Source organism: Cynoglossus semilaevis, chromosome 3 (assembly GCF_000523025.1).
Source record: "Cynoglossus semilaevis isolate Cse_v1.0 chromosome 3, Cse_v1.0, whole genome shotgun sequence".
Lineage (NCBI taxonomy): Eukaryota > Metazoa > Chordata > Actinopteri > Pleuronectiformes > Cynoglossidae > Cynoglossus > Cynoglossus semilaevis.
Genome location: NC_024309.1, coordinates 2,275,752 through 2,294,322, shown reverse-complemented (window position 1 = coordinate 2,294,322; position 18,571 = coordinate 2,275,752). Strand labels below are relative to the sequence as shown.

General features: G+C 37.0%; 1 protein-coding gene across 4 annotated transcripts in view; it reads left to right on the top strand.

Moving 5' to 3' along the window:
- The window catches only part of cntnap2a (contactin associated protein 2a), a 241,864-nt gene that overhangs the window by 188,447 nt on the left and 34,846 nt on the right, over positions 1-18,571 (top strand). For all 4 annotated transcript variants that reach the window (XR_003049312.1, XM_025054369.1, XM_008307446.3 and 1 more), the window contains one exon: positions 13,094-13,264. Coding sequence is in view for 3 of the 4 variants with exons in the window: in XM_025054369.1 (XP_024910137.1) it covers positions 13,094-13,264 (171 nt within the window). In the remaining variant the exon portion in view is untranslated. The remainder of the gene's footprint in view (positions 1-13,093; positions 13,265-18,571) is intronic.

Genomic DNA, 18,571 nt, shown 5'->3' with positions numbered 1-18,571 from the left:
TAGTCAAAACTAATTTATTTTCTGCAGAAAATATTCATATTATTTTTTATATTTTTTTTTATTATTGAGTGGGGGGAACAGGGGATCAAATACATTTTATTTCTTTAATATTTCATTTCATTTTTTCCCATGAGAATAACATTTTTAGAAATTACAATGTTTTAAATAAACATAGATGTTGTTTGTGCTACAAAAGCTCTGCGCGATATTTCCCTGTAGAATTTGCAAATGTTATAATATATTTCAAAGTGATATTAAAACCAGGAAGAACAATCAGCATTCAGAGTTTAGAGATTTTTAGGCCCACTTTCATGGGGTTGATTTTGTGCATCTTAGCAGCAGTTTCACTTTCAGCCTTTTTTTTTTAATTTCTGGGCTTCTGGCAGATGTAATATCGTCACATTAACTTTTCATATCACTGATATTCTCAGCTAAATGATGATGACAGAAACCATTCACATTTGTGTTGAATACTTAGACTCTGGTAACTGTCAGTCTAGTATGAAACAGGCAGTGGAGTTTTCTGTCAGGATATTAAGGTTGGCTTTCATTCAAAAGAAGTAAAAAGGTCACTAATGCAGCCTGGAGCTAAACCACACTGTGCTTTAAAGTCAGCACTAAGATCTGAAAAAGGGACTTCAAACCTTACAGCACAGGAGGACGGAAACTGGTGTGAGCAGTGTGGAATAGCTGCAGGAGAGAAAAAAAAGACTTTTGTTTAAGGTGAAAAAAGCCCAGGTGTCAATGGCCTATTTGAAAATTGGAGCATTAATGATCTTGTCTCGGTCAAATGCTGGGAGGGTTTGCTTCATATTTAAAATCATCCCTGTTGCGAGGAATTGTGTAATCATTTTAAAACTACAAAAAATCCTCCTTAAAGAATCTTTTTAGATTGAGTTAATTTTTGCAGACCTTTGCAGTACATGAAACAGGAATACAGAACTTGTAGCATATTGTGCTTACTGTAAATGTCCTTAGACTGCACAGTTTGTTTTTTAGAGAAAGGTTGTGTTACCTATTAGAACAGAAAAGGTCACTAGCACATGCATGATAGTGTTGTTTTTGAAATGCCAACACGTTGCTAAAACACGTGCAATTACATGGAACAAACAGATCTTAAAAAAAAAAAAAAGGCCAAACTTTCTTTTCAAGGACAGAAGAGTTGAAAAGGCCAAACTTTCTTTCCAAGGACATGGATTAGGGAAAAGGCCAAACTTTCTTTCCAAGGACAGAAGAGTTGTTTATGTAGAAAAGCAGCCATAGACAAGACTGGAAAACTCTGATGTGTATATTCAGTAGAAAAAGTATTTATTCAAAACCCATACAAATAACAAAGGATCCTCGGTTTACAACGTCCTCGACCTACAGCGGTACATGGGATTAGGCTGTACCCTATGTGTCTTTTTACTCTACTTAGCGTAACATTCCTTAATGCATTTTCTCCTTGGGTGAAAATAAGTCATAAAAGCTGAGTAAATGTCAGCTGTCACCTTCCCTATTGGCATATATAGGAATGAAATGGAATGAAACAAAAGAAAAAAAATTATTCATGAAATGGAATGAAACAAAAGAAAAAAATTATTCAATTCCGGTGAACATGGTCCTGGCTGTATACTGTAACACACTCACACATGAATTACAGCCCAGAGCGGTCATTTACAGTGACAGGGTGTGCAGTTCACTTCAGTGGTGCAGCTTTGAGCATTAAAACAGACATGTATAATGTATAATAGCTTCACCTTAAATTACACTCACTTCAGGCAAAAATGTACAAAAGTGATTCATGGTATGGTGATTGTCACATCCATTGTATGTGGGGTCAGTAAGTCAGGGATATTTTGATGTTTTCCATCATGTATTGTGTTGTATGGTGGCAGCAAAAAATTAAATCCCCACTCTGCCACTGAAGTGACCAATCTTTCAGATGGTGGCACCAGAAAGTATAAATATTTATCATGGCTGTCACACACTGAGATATTTGCAAACCAACAAATATAATAAGCCTTTATATACCATAGTGATTTAATCACAGCAGTTATTTCTTGAGTAATTCTTAAGTCAGTTTTTTTTTTAAATAATTACATAATCGAAGTGTCGATAGAACAAAACAGGTGTTTTCTCCTAACAACATATCTGAGCGTTACTTATTAGACTTGAAACTACTAAAAATTCTGGTCCAGATGCCAGAGTGTCATATTATTGTTAATGCACTGCTGGACAACCTCAAAAATACATCAGTTTCAACAAGTGAAAGTATTTTTAGTGGTACAAAACCGACTTTACCTTAGTGGGTTTTACATTGTTTAACATTTTCCGTCTCACGCATTTGAGTAAAGAACAGCTGTGATAGAAGTTGGTGTTCCTTCTGTTCGATTAATTCCCCACAGTTCTTGTTTGCTCAGAAAAAAAACAAAACACATCAGATACTGCGAGAAGGACGCACACACACCTTCACACACACAAAAGCACTCACTTTGAGCAGCAGTTCTCTTCTTGTTTCTCTTCCCTTTTATTTTTCTAATCATTGTTGGCACACTGTGCTCTGTGGGACATTGGGTCAAATGGAAGACACTCACAGACCAGGTTACTTCCATATTGACCTGCTCACAACTTTAGCTTGAATTTACCTGCAGTTTTTTAGGCCCATGGCGTATACGGCTTATGTCATGTTGACATTGATAACCTTCACTGAATCCCAGGATAATCTCTTTGCTGTGTTCTAATGGAACATGAAGACTCTGTCGCACACGAAAGCATAAAAGTTATAATAATAGAACACTCAGGATGGAGATCTTCTTCTTCTTTTTCTTCTTCCCCTCCTTGTTCTTCTTCTTATTCTCCATTCTGGGAGATGTCTTTCACACCAGGTTGATGTATTTTTTTTTTGCCTGGTCTAAAATAAGATAAGACTTTTTTCATCCCACACTGGGGAAATTCACTTGTTACAGCAGTAGGATAGACATGTAGTACTAAAAGTAAAAGTAACAACAGGGTAGACATAGTATTTACAAGGTGATAAAAAAGTAACATCAGGGTAGACATAGTATTTACAAGGTGATACAAATATCAAATATCAAAGTGATCTGCAAGGAAAATAAAGAGACTAAAATTAGCAGTAGTGTACATAGAAAAAAAAATACAAACAGTTTGAAGTGTAGCTGTATGTACATGCCTGGTATATGTAAACAATATTGGTTGAGGGATTGTAATATGTTGAAAGATCAGAACAGTACTATAGTTGTGCGTTAAACAGTCGTTAAGTAGTGAAGTCAAGTCTCTCTCAAATGTTCATCAGTTTTGGAGACCTTGTATTAAATACACACACAGACGATGTTTCAGACAATCAAACCTGCAGGATTAAATTATCGTGGTTGACTGTTGAACTTTGGCATCATCAAGATGGATTACTGCAGATACGTTCACTTCTGTGTAAAAGACCTTGAAACAGTGATCTGGAAATTTCTAAAATTAATTTCATATGAATCACAATTTAGCTTCACCATTTAACAAACAGTATTACATTGTAGTCCATATCATTTTGGAGGGGTATTTCGACTCCTTATCGCTGCGTGTTCTTTTGGTTCACCATTTTTGGACTACTTGTCTGCCAAGACGTTTTTCACCCAGCACCTATAATCTGTTTTCCAAAGTAGCTTCAGGTCCGCGAGGCATGGTGCTAATATCCCAACAAGACAAAGAGAACCTGTGCAAAGATATAGTGTCGTTTTAATATGGCCCAGAATAATCACATAACACTGCAGGTATAAAGGCAGCCTCTATCTGATACTGACCTCCCAGATGTATTACACTTCCTGCTTCTCTTCATTTATTCCTCCTTTGTGAAAATATATTAAAACACCATTGAGCAAAATGATACCATCTACTGTGATTTAAAAAAAAAGGAATAATATCCTGTGGAGTGGAAAAGTAAACATAGATTTAATTGTTAGTGCATGGTTGTGTATTCATTATAAACATAGTGTTTTGTATCATTTCCACTGGCTGCTCATTTTTAATCTCAAGGGAACAATACAGATAATCTATGCAAATCTCAGAGGACTGTGTGGTTCAGTGGCAATATGTTTATTCAGAATATTTTGCAGATTGTTTGTCGTTTGGTATGTCCACTGGTGTTGACATGTCATGTCAGAAATCTGACCTTTTTTGCACTGATAGTAACAATCATTATAGTCCCCTGGGCAACAATCAAGACTTAGTCTCACTTCACAAAACAGCTGTGAGTTAATGACCCAAGATATCACATCTGTGTGTGTAAGGCAGTGGTTTCCAAGCTTTTTTGGCCACACACCTCCTTCCATTTCCCAACCAGGGTTTCTTTATTAAATACAATGTCAGCTTTTGATTGTATTTATTTATAGTGTAAATTTATGTCTTTATTGTGTGAAAAAAAAACCTTCTTAAAAAAAATTCAAACCGCTATCACAATTTTTTTTATCTCGTACACCCCCTAGTGGCAGATCGTGCACCACTGGGCAAGAAGATCGTAAAAAGATAGCTGAACTTTAGTTTATTTTTCTCTCAACCTGGTGTGTGTGTTTGCATCTATGTGTTAGTCAGAAGTCAGAAAGATAAAAAAGTAAAAGTTAAAATAAATACAAGCTTTAGAGTAGTGATAAATTTGAGGTATGTCTTCCACAGCTAAAAATGAAGCATACATTATAAATTTGCCCATTAAGGCCTATTAAACATATATTAAAAAATTCACAGGCGAATAGGTGCCCTGCACATGATTGATGCTCCTCGTACTTTGCATGGAGTTCTGTCTTAGTAAGAGCAATGATGATTGGCGGTGATATAATAGGTTTTCATTGGCGAATGACTAATGTCTTATTCTGGGAAAGTTTTAGGTGTGTGTGCGTGTGTCTGAGTGTGTGCATGTCTCTCAGTTGTAAGTAGCACAAGAATCAGTACAAGTTTTTTTTGTATGTGTGTGCGTCAGCATTAATGAAGCCCATTTTCATGGCTAGTTTAATAGCAGCTCTTACATTCACAGGCAGACAGAGAGGAATTAGCCTCATTTGTTGATGTTAAGAGACTGGACATTTTAATAGAAGAGAAAATAAATGATGACAAACGAAACAAAGTAGCAGACATTCTGTTATTATAATGTCATGCACCTGATATGAGACACACCTGGTTTGATGACCGACCACATTCACCCACATCACCTGTCATAGTCCAGAAGGAATTATCGGATGGTGCCCATCTGTCACTGTTCACAAGAACGTATAGTGTCATTGCAAATTATGTCATTAAGGCAAGAAACCTTTTCTTGTTTTCCTCGCATAACCTTGGTCTTTATCATTAAGTGTAAATATGACAGTAGACAATAATAACATTAGTGATGATGATTTGGCCTAAAATATTAGATTAATACAGTAAATAACTACATTCTACATTCACCATTCACAACTACATTTAAAATATTAGATTAATACAGTAAATAAATACATTTTTCATCAGCACCAGCACTGCTCTTTACTTCTGTTTGTCTGGTTTGTGATTATATACATTTCATCATATTATAATATATGTATATATTTATACATAAATATATGTATATATTTATGTATACATGTATAAATATATATATATATATATGTGTGTATGTGTGTGTATGCATGTGTATGTGTTTAAATACAGTATATATTGTATACAGTATATATTCTATTTTTCACAAATTCCCTTTAGTATCAATTCCTGCAGAAATAATGCCTCTTAGTTCTCAGTCGCCAAAGGCATTTGTTTAGTTTAAAGGTCATTACCCAGACAGTCTTAGTGTCTTAAAGACCTTCGACCCTCATCCAGGAGGTGTCTTCAGTTCTGCAGAACCTCTTGAAGGAGCAGTGAAACATCTTATTCATTTGTTCACTTCTGAATTTCTAAGGAGTTTTTGAAACATTGCAACATGTTTTTGAACAAGTCCTTATTGATAATAAAAGCTACTGTATTTGCAGGTACTGTAGACCCACACCAGTGATAGGCAGTAAAGGTGAAAAGTACCACGTTACGCTTTCATCTTCCAAAATGATCCTAAATCTGTCTGAGCCGACCCTGCAGATGATAAACCTAATGACGGTCTTTTATCAGAGGGCTGTTTGTGCTAGACTGCCTGTGATTGTTCATAATAAACTGAAAGCTGTGTGCTGTCACTCTAACCTCTGAAGGTTTCGGTGCTAAAAATGTTTGACAAGCAACTTAATTATACGTTGCGACTGAGAGGCTCCACGGGTCTCAGTCGACAGACAAACTAATTACCTAAAGATTCAAATGCTACATTTGCTGTGAACATACTCTACCTAGAGCATTAAATTGAGGGGCACAGATGGTTCACAGATGAAATACAGGTCTCAATGGAAATTTAGAAAAGAGAGAAGGAAGGGAGATGTGAGTTGGGTGCTAAAATAAGCTGTATTTATAGGTTCAAGTGTTCTCTAACCCCGTGTCATATCCTTAAGAGCACCTTCAAAGTCAGAGACATTGTGATAAAAGATAATTACCACAGTTTCCTCTATTAGATAAGGTTACTTTTAGCATTTAGATTAAAATAAAAAAAACTTTGCACCTTAGGTGGCAAAAAGAGTTACGTTGCAAGTGAAAATTAGATTAGTCACTTGAAGTTTGTTCCAGAAGACTGATTTGCTGTACTGGGACTGAATGACAAAATGTCACAAGCCTATGAAGTATAAGATGTACCAAGGTGTGTATATTATTATTATTATTATTATTATTATAGCCAATAGTATATTTATATTGATTTGTGTAAAGGTGTTTTTTTTAACATCTTAACATCTTGGATGCGTTCCGTACAGAATGTTTTGAAACAGTGTTCTCAGAAATGTTGTTCAATGTAAAGTTTAGTGCAATGTAAAATGCATTGATCTCTTATGAGGCTCTTCTGCTGCTATTACTGCTCTAATGAATCGGAATGTTTTATTCTGGCTCATTTCATGTTGGTGTCGTAAACAGCTGCAATTTAATATATGAGTTGTTGGGGAGTTTCTGTAAAATCTGCATTCCTGTAAAAAGTAGGAGTCGTGGGGGGCTTAAAATGTCCCTGTTAATGACTGAGGCACTCAGTCCTTGCCATCTGCTGCCATTGGCATATCACCCATCTGGTCAACCTAGACGCATTTATCATGTAGTTGGCTTCCAGACCCAGACTTCACCTGGAACTGCGGCCATGATCAGGTCACCCTCTATGGCTCAGTCATAGTAATCTGTATTTGTATTTTGGAGTTTTCTACACACATCCCAGGGGTTTCGTCCAAAGGTCAACAGCTGCTCCCACTAATGACCAAGTTATTATGGATCAAAACTGTGTGCATATTGTGTGATGGAGTCTTCTGATATTACGGTATAGCTGTGGCGTTTGTTCAGATTGTGAATTTTCAAATTTTAATTTCTTTATGAAGTTCACACAATGTAGGTTTTAAACAATCGGATTGCTCTGTTGCACAAACATATATATATTTACATATACAGTATGTGTGTGTGTGCAACAGAGTAATTCAACTGTTTAAAACCAACATACTGTTCTCTACACATATATATATTTATATATTTATATGTATATAGGATGACTGAGGTGATACAAGAAAGTATATGCATCCTGTTACAGTATTTTCAGGCAGATGGTCTTGTTCCTCTGTCCTGTTGTAATGTGCAACATCATCAAATTTCACCAGATTTCCATGAAACTGAAAATCTTCTTATCAAACCTCTGTGTAGTGATACAGCTGGATGCTATTGTCAGCAAGTTGCAGAAGTTCAAAGTGAATGTAAATCCTGCTTAAAATATTTTAACATGAGCAGGCATTGGTCACAGAGGTAGCGAGTGAGCTAACAACTAACGGCAGCGTGCTAATACACACATTGACAATACGCTGTAATTTATCTTATCTTACTTCCCACTGTATCCATCAGGCGGCAGATGATGAAGAGCGGCTGCTGTTTTATTGTTCTGTGTGTGAGTGACTGGACAGGACCCTTGAAACAGTAAAAGCCGTCGCTCATGTGTCTTATTAGAACATGTCATGTTGCCATTTATTAATCACCACTGACATAGAGGAGCAGAGATTGATTGTCTTTGTCTTGGGAACGAACGGTCAGAGATTTGTACTTTATGAATACAGTAAATCTGTAGTTCTCGAACCACAATATTGACTGAACTAAGTGACCAAACTGATCTATTAGGAATCGTTGATTTATGCATCCCTAGAGACGCCCCACGATAAGCACTATCTGCGGTACAGGTACCGTAGCTTGAGAACCACAGGAATAAATAAAAAATTGTAATTTGATACAACGGTATTTGTGCAGCAGATGCTCCTCCATCATGTCGTTCTTTTGATATTTCAAGCGAAGTCAGGTCGCGTGTGGTGTTTTGTGTGGGAAAAACAATTTATTTTATTTTATTTTTTTATTTATTTGTTCTAGCCCTTCGGGCTTTTTCCAGATCACACAAACCTCAGGCTTTTCAGCCTCACAGTTGTGGATTTGAGCGTTGTTAATAGTAGTACACACTGTGATTTTTTTTTTTTTTTTAAGTATTGCATTTTCGTGTTCTAGCACCATGACCACAGCTACTTTTGATGTCGCATGGAAAATCTCATTTTGACAAACGTGAGACATTGTGATTTGTGTATCCTTCATGAGCACATGGGTGAAAGAAGCTGTCACTGAATATAGCTTCCTCTATTATTACACACTCCCTGGCAGAGAGTCGTGTTCCTTCCACACTATTTGTTCATATGTCCTTTGAAGGCTAAAAGTGAAACAAAAGATATCCAAAAATGTGATTCTTCACTCACTCAGGTGTTTAACCTGCTGCAACATTATCTTAGGCCTCTTAAAAATGTTATTTTCAACGCTGCTTGAGATTCTATTCTGTCTTAAACACAGTGTAACACTAACTGTGAAGGAAATTATAAGAAACATTACAATATTTAGAGTTTTCTCATCATTTCATCCCTCGGAACCAATCTATAAGCTGTTCCAGATAACGGAGGTTTTTCAGTGTTTTTTGAACCATAACAATTTTAGTGTGTGCTTTAATTCAAACTGAATGAAGCTTCTAAGAATGTTGGCTCCAAGCTTCTCTGAAGTCGATGCAGCTGAGAGGATATTTTCCATGTTAGAGCATCATTCAATAAGCATACGCTTTCAGGTGCCGAAACCCCTGAATGGATTTTTTTCACTCTGTTTTCTCAATAGATAAAAATACTTGAACACTTACAGATACTTGTTCATAAATAAGGTCAGGTTCTGTTTTTTAATCAAGCATTAAGTGTACTGCGCTGTTTGCTCTCTAAAGAGAGAGCTTTATTAAAATCTATTTTTCAAAAGAGATTAACCCAAAACAGTGGCAATATGCAAAAAAAAACTTGAATGTCAGAAGAATGAATAAAATAGAATGTTAATTAATAATATTTAAAGAAACAATTATTCCAATTGGAGGAGCAAAGGATCAAGGTTTAAATTTGTTGTAAAGATTATTCTCTATTATTAATATTATCTTTTATTATTATCTGCTGAGAATTTGTTTGCACAAAAATGTTCCATTGAAGAAGTGGAACGGGCTTCAAGAAAGGATCGTGTGATGGACAAAGTTTGTTGTTATCTCTTTGGTAACAATTTCCGTGAAAGAGGAAAGGAAATGTTGACATTCAGCCTTTTAACCTGCCGCACCTGTGAGTCTGGGATTAGGGCAGTCAGAGGTTTGGGAGTTGGCTTCCATGGAAGTTTTTTTTTGTGTGTGTGTTTGTTTTTTTTTCCACCAGTGCTCAGTTCTCCATTCTGTGAAGTCTTCATAAGTCAGAGATCCTTTCTGAGGACTTCCACAGTGAACCTTACACTTTCAAACTGCTGCTTCTTCCTGAGGCATGATTCGCCTCAGTCTTATTTTTTTATTTTTTTGCTTTGCTACCTGTCAGTCTAATGGACCTTATTCTACAGTTATAGTGCGGTAATCAAATGAATATGTACAGATTAACACAGAGGGAAAAATATTCTGTCGCTTAACTATATATGTTTATATGTGTATTAACATATAACTTAAAAAAAAGAAAACTGAGTTTAACATTGTGTTAAACTCTGCAAAACTTTGACGAATCTCAATGAATTCAATGCAAAGCTGTAATTGACACCATCAGTTTTTAAACCCATTGCGCCACTGAATTGCATATTTACTGCAATTAGTGTTTACAGAGAGTATAAATGACAAGAGTGAGTAAATGTTAAATGTGTTGTTTATTTTTCTTAACACTTCAGCTGAGTGTGTTAGGCTTTATTGTGTTCATGGCCCTGCATATGTTTCATCTTCAAAATAATTCCTCTGTAATCAGTCAGTAATTACACATCTGACGGTCTACAAAAAGATCGTCGCAGGAGTCGCTGTGTGTGTTTGTGTTTGTGTGTGTGTGTTTGAACACGTTTGTGTATGTTCCGGTCACTATCCGCCCTTGCCTTTGGTGACAGGATGGTAGTAGAGAGGAGGAGCAAAATCCCTGTCATAGGGGAGACGCTTATCGCACCAAAACAGGAGGCACACACACAAACACACAGTCCTGCTGCTACATCCCAACACTTAGTAATCTGCATGATAACCACAAATGAATAGGTTCAATTGCACCTACGGGGAATCACATAGCTGCATGATATATATGAATAAACCAATTATTTGCTTGACATAAATTAAGCAATGAAATTTTAATGATGCATAAGAAAACAGGTAAGCTGTTCCCTGGTGCAGCAGCTCAGTGCGGAGCATTAATCAGACATCTTCAAAGTTATGTAATTTGAATTCATGCATTTTTCATATCTACCATTAAACCTACAAACTCACAGTCCCACTGATCCTACTGTGTATTCTGGTGTAATCTGAGGTCAATCTGGTTGATACCGCCCTATCCTTTACTGTCATTTTTCTCTAAGCTCTTAGCTCTTTTTTTTAATGCATTCATAGTTGGTTCATAGCATATGATAAAACATGTTATGACATTTAGTTCATTTTATTACTGTATACATCGAACCACAACATATGAATATAATGTTATCCAAGGGAAAAAACTGTCTTGTTTGTTTTTTTATACACAAATGCAAAAAAAAACTTGAATGTCAGAAGAATGAATAAAATAGAATGTTAATTAATAATATTTAAAGAAACAATTATTCCAATTGGAGGAGCAAAGGATCAAGGTTTAAATTTATTGTAAAGATTATTCTCTATTATTAATATTATCTTTTATTATTATCTGCTGAGAATTTGTTTGCACAAAAAAGGGGAAAAAACTGTCTTGTTTGTTTTTTTATACACAAATTCGTCACGTACTGTCATCTGTCAATCTATATACGCTGTAATTCCTCTGTAAAACAAACGAACATATGCTACATTTCCCACTCACAGCGATTTTAAGCTATTAAGAAACTACATCATTGTCATTTTGTAATCATTTGTTTTAGTCAGCAATTAAAAGGAGTTTTGTTTCCAGGAGGGCAGATCAGTTTCAGAAAATTACAATTTAAATTAATTTGACCTGCTGCAGCCTTGATCCCTGCAAAAGCTTTGTGCCCTCAGGGGGACTTAACCCCTAGTTTGGGAACCACTGCTTTAATAGATTTTTAAAACGTTATTTCAAATATCTCATCATAATTAAGATGAAGTGGAGTGAAACAGGTGAATTGCACCAATATATCTCCAAGGGAAGTATGTTAAAAAACCCCACCAGAATATATACAGGGAGGATAGTAGAGGATACCTTATTAATTACTCCGGCATTGTTTTAATTAAACATATATATTTACAATGCAGTTGCAATAACGCCTTGATGTCCTCATGACCAGGATAAATGAGGGGGCAGTGTTGTGTGAATCTGTCTTTAGATGATGCTAAAGTGACTATTAGCACCATTAGCTCTCTACACAGCCACAATATTAGCATAATTATGGTGACATTAGGCTTTGGTGTGTCTGGACTTTAGTCCTGTGAGGAGTAGTAAATTTCAAGACTGTGTTTTGTATGTGTTAAAAGCAGCAATAAAAACACTTCACGCTACATGGCAAGTGTTATGTGCAGCTTAAGAATTGTACAATTTTTAACCTCTGAAAATCTGATATCTAAACATGGAAGAAAAATTTATTGTTGCTGTTAAATATTTTAAAAATATTATTTTTTAGTTTAGAAAAATTTAAAAAATACATATTTTTAGTTTGTATCATTAACAGGTTTGGTCCATCACCCTGCTGTTGTAATTTTCATTAGCTTGCTCTCTTTGAGAGAGCTACTGTTTTCTTCCTCCTGTCAAGAAATTCAATTTTACATTTGTCCTCATTGTACTATCACCCAGCCCTTACTTCAACGGTACTTCTCTCTCTTCTCCCTCCCATAATTTCTCTAATATTCAATACTCTCACCCTCTCCTTGTCTTTCCTTTCTCCCACCTCTCTTGTCTTGCGGCTTTCTCATACATCTTCCTACTGCCCTTCATCTTTCTTTGAGTGATGGGAGTGAAACAGATACGTTAAGGGTGAGAGGAAACAGCAGAAGACTCGCTTCGTCGAGTGTTCTCTCGTAATCCATCAGCAGCTGTTTAGCAGCTGCTACTTTGTCTTCATTAGCAGCTGCTGATTTCACTTCATTCAAGAATCATTAGAAAAGTTTTCATCAAATGTTTTCTCCACACGTCTTTGTCTCCTTGGCAGCTTTTTGTTCGGAGGAGAACAAATGTTGTCTGGTGCCACTCTGATATGATCAACATTCCATTGAATTTTATTATTACAGTTGTAGGAAATGAAAGGGTAAATTAATGTCTTTACAGAAGAGACATTAAATAAGAGTCGTTAAACAACGGCTGTGTGATGGTTTTAGTCCGAACAGATGGATTCATCTTTGCATGTAATGAAAATGAATGTAAAACACATCAGATTTGGGACCATTTCTGTAATAAATGTCTTCTTTCGCCAATTAGGTCTGAATAAGATATAACGTAAACCAAAGCAGAATGAAAGGCTTCAGTTAAAGATATTAGATGGTTTTTTTTTAATACATTCTATTTCTGTTGTCTTTTAACAGATAACTACTGGAATGCCGCATCCTTCACCACCCCGTCATCCTACCTGCACTTCGCCACCTTTCAGGGTGAGACGAGCGCAGACATCTCCTTCTATTTCAAGACCAGCGCACCCTATGGCGTCTTTCTGGAAAACCTCGGCAACACTGACTTCATTCGCCTGGAGCTAAAATGTAAGATGCATCCGACTGCCTCCATGTACACGACTCATTTTTCACTGTTTTCCTCTCTCTGTCACTGTGATCCAGCCACTCTCCAGGTCTGATCCGATGTCAGTCAGAACACACACACACGTCTACTCACAGCAGGCGCACACACTTTTTGATTATGGGAACATTTTTCTGTGGTTATTGTGATTAAGGTGTGAAATCACTATGTCCATTATGAAACATTGTGTTTAAGTAAATCAACCAATTCCATGCAGTAACAACACAGGCAGTTTCTTTCACACTTTCTGGCCCTGAGTAAAAGACCAACCCCTCCACTGTTGAAGTATTTTTACAGCAGCTTACATGTAAATTAATAAGAGAATAATTCAAAGAACAGCACAGTATTTATTTGTAGATGTTATAAACATATCCAAGAATAATGAGGCAACCAAGAATCCAAGCTACACATGTAGCCATGGTTCAGTCAGTTGACTATTTAAATTCAAATGCTCCTTTTGGTCTTTTAGACTTTTCTTTTTCATCATGTCAAAGGGTAATTGAAATTTTGCAGCAAAGGAATCAATCTTAGTCTGAGACCTGCATGATATAACTCCCTGGCTGTTCTCCATGTTCTTTTCAATAGACAGAAGAGTGTCATTAGTTTCCGGTGCTAACAAGCTCAGGAGGTATTAACTATGAAGAGAGCAAAACAAAAAAAAATGTTTTATATCCCTGTAGTGTGGCAGCTTCACTTCACTTCAACAGAGTCAGTTCTCAGACGACTGAGGTGGTTTCTGCAGCTTGGCTGTCGACACATGACTAAATGCAGGATTTGGCATCTAAAGCACAATGTGGCGATCTCACAAAGTGGACCCCGACCCTCATATTTTTTTTACGCCAAAATGACAAACACTGAAAAATCCAAAATGCTGACAAAATGCTGAGCCAGAGCTTTTATTTACCAGTTTTCAAAAAAAGGTTTGAGCAGATGCACGAAAACACATGCATACATCACTTAGTGATAATGAACAGTGTTTGGACTAGAGCTGGAACTATTAATCACTGATTTAATCAATCAATAAATTAAGAACATTATTTACTTAATAGGTAATAATAATTACTTTAGATATACTGTATATGTTAATATCCTTGTGACTTTACTTTTAGTTGGTATTTTTTTCTGCTGGTTCTGAAGTTGTTTTTTTTATTTTCAGATATGCTCTTTAACACTTTCACTTTTTTTCATCTATTCATCAAAGCAAGAAAAAAACTAGAAGAATCAATTAGAAAAAGAATCAATAGCTGCAGCTCTAGTTTTGACACTTGAAGACATCAGATACTCATAGACATTGGTATTTTATCTTTTCAATTTAATCAGACGCAACGTGCAGTGTGTGGTGACAGTCACACAGCAGCACAGAGAAGACAGGGTATACATCTGTGGGATGTTTGTGTGCTTTTGTGTGCTTTTGTGTGTGGTTAAAAAAATCACACACACTCACATTGATTTCCTCTCCTTCTCCTCTGCTGTCATCTTGAATTTTTGCCCCACGGTGCACATTTAGACGTACAGTCCAGAAGCCACAATCATATGCTTTTACACACATGCTCATACACTGGTGCAAAAGCTCAGTCCGGGCATGAAATAACTAGAATTAAGGCAGAAAGACGCAGCTTTACCGCTACACACAGAGGTGACCTTGTACCAAACGCATGTGACTGTGACCTCAGCAGATTCAAAGCTATCAGATTTGAAGCTCTTTGATTTGATAATGGTAGACAGTAGACACGTAGAAACGGGTGAAAGGCAGCATATTTCCATAACTGTGGGAAGTGGAGTGATAATTGGATTGAGGAGATGTGGAAAGGTCAATAAACAGAAAAGTGCTTGGCTTCTAGGTTCACAAGTTTCTGTAACCTGCTGCAGTTTCAGAGATAGCTTTGCCCAAAGGTTATAGAAACGTTCCGTCTGGTTCCAGCTGAGGCGTGTACTTCCCCACTTCGACTTGTGAAAATTGTTCTATTGATCCCCTGATGTGGAAATCAGACAGAGACGAAGTTTGAAGGCCCTGCAACTCTGGTTTTTCACCCAGTTTGATTCAGTTTCATATGTAGCCCTGAACGAACGATGTGACGTTTTTTATAGACAGAGAAAAGGACAGAGAATTTACAACAATGAGTGAGCACTTGAAGTACAGAGAGAGGCAGAAATATTTCCTCCAAGTGTAGAAAACCGGCCTCTAAAAGGACTCAACTGGATTAAAAGAGAAGAATAAATGACACACAGACACAAAAGGGTCACAGTCTTATGAAAGGCCATAAGTGCTTGAAGAAGACATTGTGAAGCCTTCTTCAAGCACAATGGTTATAAAAAAAAAAATCAACACAAAAGCAGCTAGCTTATTTTTCTTAATTGTTTTAAATACTTCAAAATGTCCTTCAAAATGAACCTGTATACACTTTCTGGCAAAGGGTTGTGTTTTGTCTCTACCAGTGCCAAGAAAAAGGTTTTGTGCTGAACACAAACGCAGGTGTCTGTCAATACATTTAAAGGAATCCAGATCCCTGAAGACAACAAACTTTGCATGGGTCTAGTGATCAATAAAAGCTGACAAAGCCAACTTTGACAGATGTATGTGTTGTAGACAAATATATCTATCACTGAAAACAGTACAATTCCTCCCACTTCCTTATCGTTGCCAGAGTTTACATGCATTTAAGGTTCATGAAGAACCTTGAGCAAAAACCATGAGCGTTAGGTGGTATTATTCTTTAAGGTCACACCAGTTTGCTGCAGTTCCCATTTTTTTCTGGAGTGAAGAGTGTGAGGTCATCACCCGTTTTCCTCATCAGGCCAGGATGGGGCCTGGGGCAACACACAAGGTTATAACTGCCCTGCTAGGCATCTGATAGGTATGGGGGGAAGCAGCTGACATTTTCACAGAACACTGCAAAGATGTCACTCAGGCTCAAAGCCCTGAAGTGTGTTAGAACTCATGGACCAGGACGAGCAGAGAGAGGAAAATATCTGCTGACAGAGGTCTGTAGAGGAAATGGGTGCAAAACTGTAGCGGTGGCCTGACCTTTGTACTAGGGGACATGGCATGGCAGTGGGGCTAATAGTGTGATAAAAGAGCCCAATATTAACAAAACAAATGGCAATTAGCGGTAGAGAGCAGATGAGCAACAAAACAGAAGAACACGGTTATATAATGACCCCAGCAGAGGGACTTATATTGTTATCCTTTATGGAAACACCTACAGAATCTCAGACAGTATTTATCATTGTTAGTTTGTTCTGTGATAATGCATTGCTAACAACTTGGCTCTTCCTGTCTCTGCATTAAAAGATTAATAGAAAAACAAATTATGGAAATAAAAAAGATTCTCCGGGATTTCTGGAGGCCAGTGTTCAAATACAGGCACACACACACATGCACAGACACAAAGTTGTATTCTTACACACATTTTTTAAACTCATAAACATCCATCACCAGCTATGCAAATACACACGGCAACCACAGCACTCGGAGGGCACTTTAGTTTTCATTCCCGCCTGTGGACAGGGTAGGAGAGAACGGTTGCAGGGAATCCATCTTGCTTTGCAGTTGAACTAAAATAAAAAGCAAATAAATTCTCACTCACACACACACACAAACAAATATGCTGTTTAACATTACCCCCTCTATAGCTTTGTTTCTATTGGAGTATTGGAATGTATGTTTGGCTTTCTCTCAGCACTTAAAATAACAGATGGCGCTCACACTTGCCCCGCAGACCTGGGATGTGCGTGGAGATATCATTAATTCTGTGTACTAGAGCCTGTCAGAGGCCTCACACTGTTTGTCTGTTGAATGTGTTTGTCCACCGACGTTGTTTGTTCGTTTCCAGCACCTTTTCATATCATTGATAAGGTTAATGCTCCCAAAAAACCCTGACATCCCAGGTTGGTGCATCTCAGAGTGACAGTGTCTCTGAGACAAGAAACAATAAAAGTAAAAGAGGAGTAAATGATAGAAGGGAAGGAAACAAGGTGAAGTGACTGAGGAATGACTAAGCCAATGAGAGTAAGCGTGCAGTAAATTAAGGAACAAATGAAAAACTGATGATGGAATGTAACTTTGTGTAGGTGATGAAAGGAAAACGCCGGGAACGGGGGTTGACTCCAGGGATGGTTGTAATGAATGAAAAGGGAAAAACAAAAGTATAAACAAAAGTCAAATAAGAAGAAAAAGACACCAAAAAGGGGTAAATCAGGAACTGACTTGCTGCAGATCGATGGTTCGAAGTCAGAAAGAAGTGAAGTAATGGAGAATAAGTCTGACAGGTATGATTAGTGAAAATTACAGAAAAGAAAACAGACAAATTGAATGCATTTCCTTTTGAAATTTACATCAAGTCATCCTTAACATTTGCGATGACCGAAGTTACATTCAGGGCTGTGAAGTGGCGACTTATCACCGTCATGACTAAGGCAAACTGGTGCCAAACCCCAGCATATGGTACCACCCAGAATATATGGCTTTAATATGGCTGTCTCACTGCAGCACCAGACATTAACACAACAGTCAAACTGGTTTTTAATGTGACAATTTCAAATTGTTCTTCCTGCAGGGAAAACAAATATCTTCATTGTTTTCTCTTTTCATTCATAGGTCAGACACATTTCACTGGCATTTTGCAGTGGCAAGCATTCGCTCAGCATCCTTCATCCTAACAGTGGATATTCAGCCAGAAGCAATACCGTGTACATATGTCTTATGAATCCAGACAAGCAGTCTCTGGCAATTAGAAAAGATGAAAGTCTCGTCACTCAGTTGTAAAACATATCTATTTCCAGTGCTTTTAACATTGTTTATCAAGTATGAATGATCAATAGTGTATCAAACTAAGAAAAATATATATTTGTATTTTATTTGTGTTTATCGTCAATTGATACACATTTGGGTATAAAACAAACACCGAGGCACAGCAACAGACACAAACGGACATTTTCTTTCCATATTTTTTTGCACATATTGATCACTGTTCCCCTAAGTGAGGCTATAAGGCATCACTCTGAGACCTCAGAGAAACACTACAACATCTGGATTGGACAGGTGGCCGGTACACACACACACACACACAGAGAGAGAGAGAGTTGCAGAAGTAAACACTTGACTTGTGATAGGAAAGGCTTAATGTGACCCTGGTTGGTAAAATGTTTTTCTCTCCTGAAATAGTCATCGTAAACCTCATGCTCAAATGTGATAGACCAAATCTTTAAACAGAAATCAAATTACAGGGAGTGCAGAATTATTAGGCAAATGAGTATTTTGACCACATCATCCT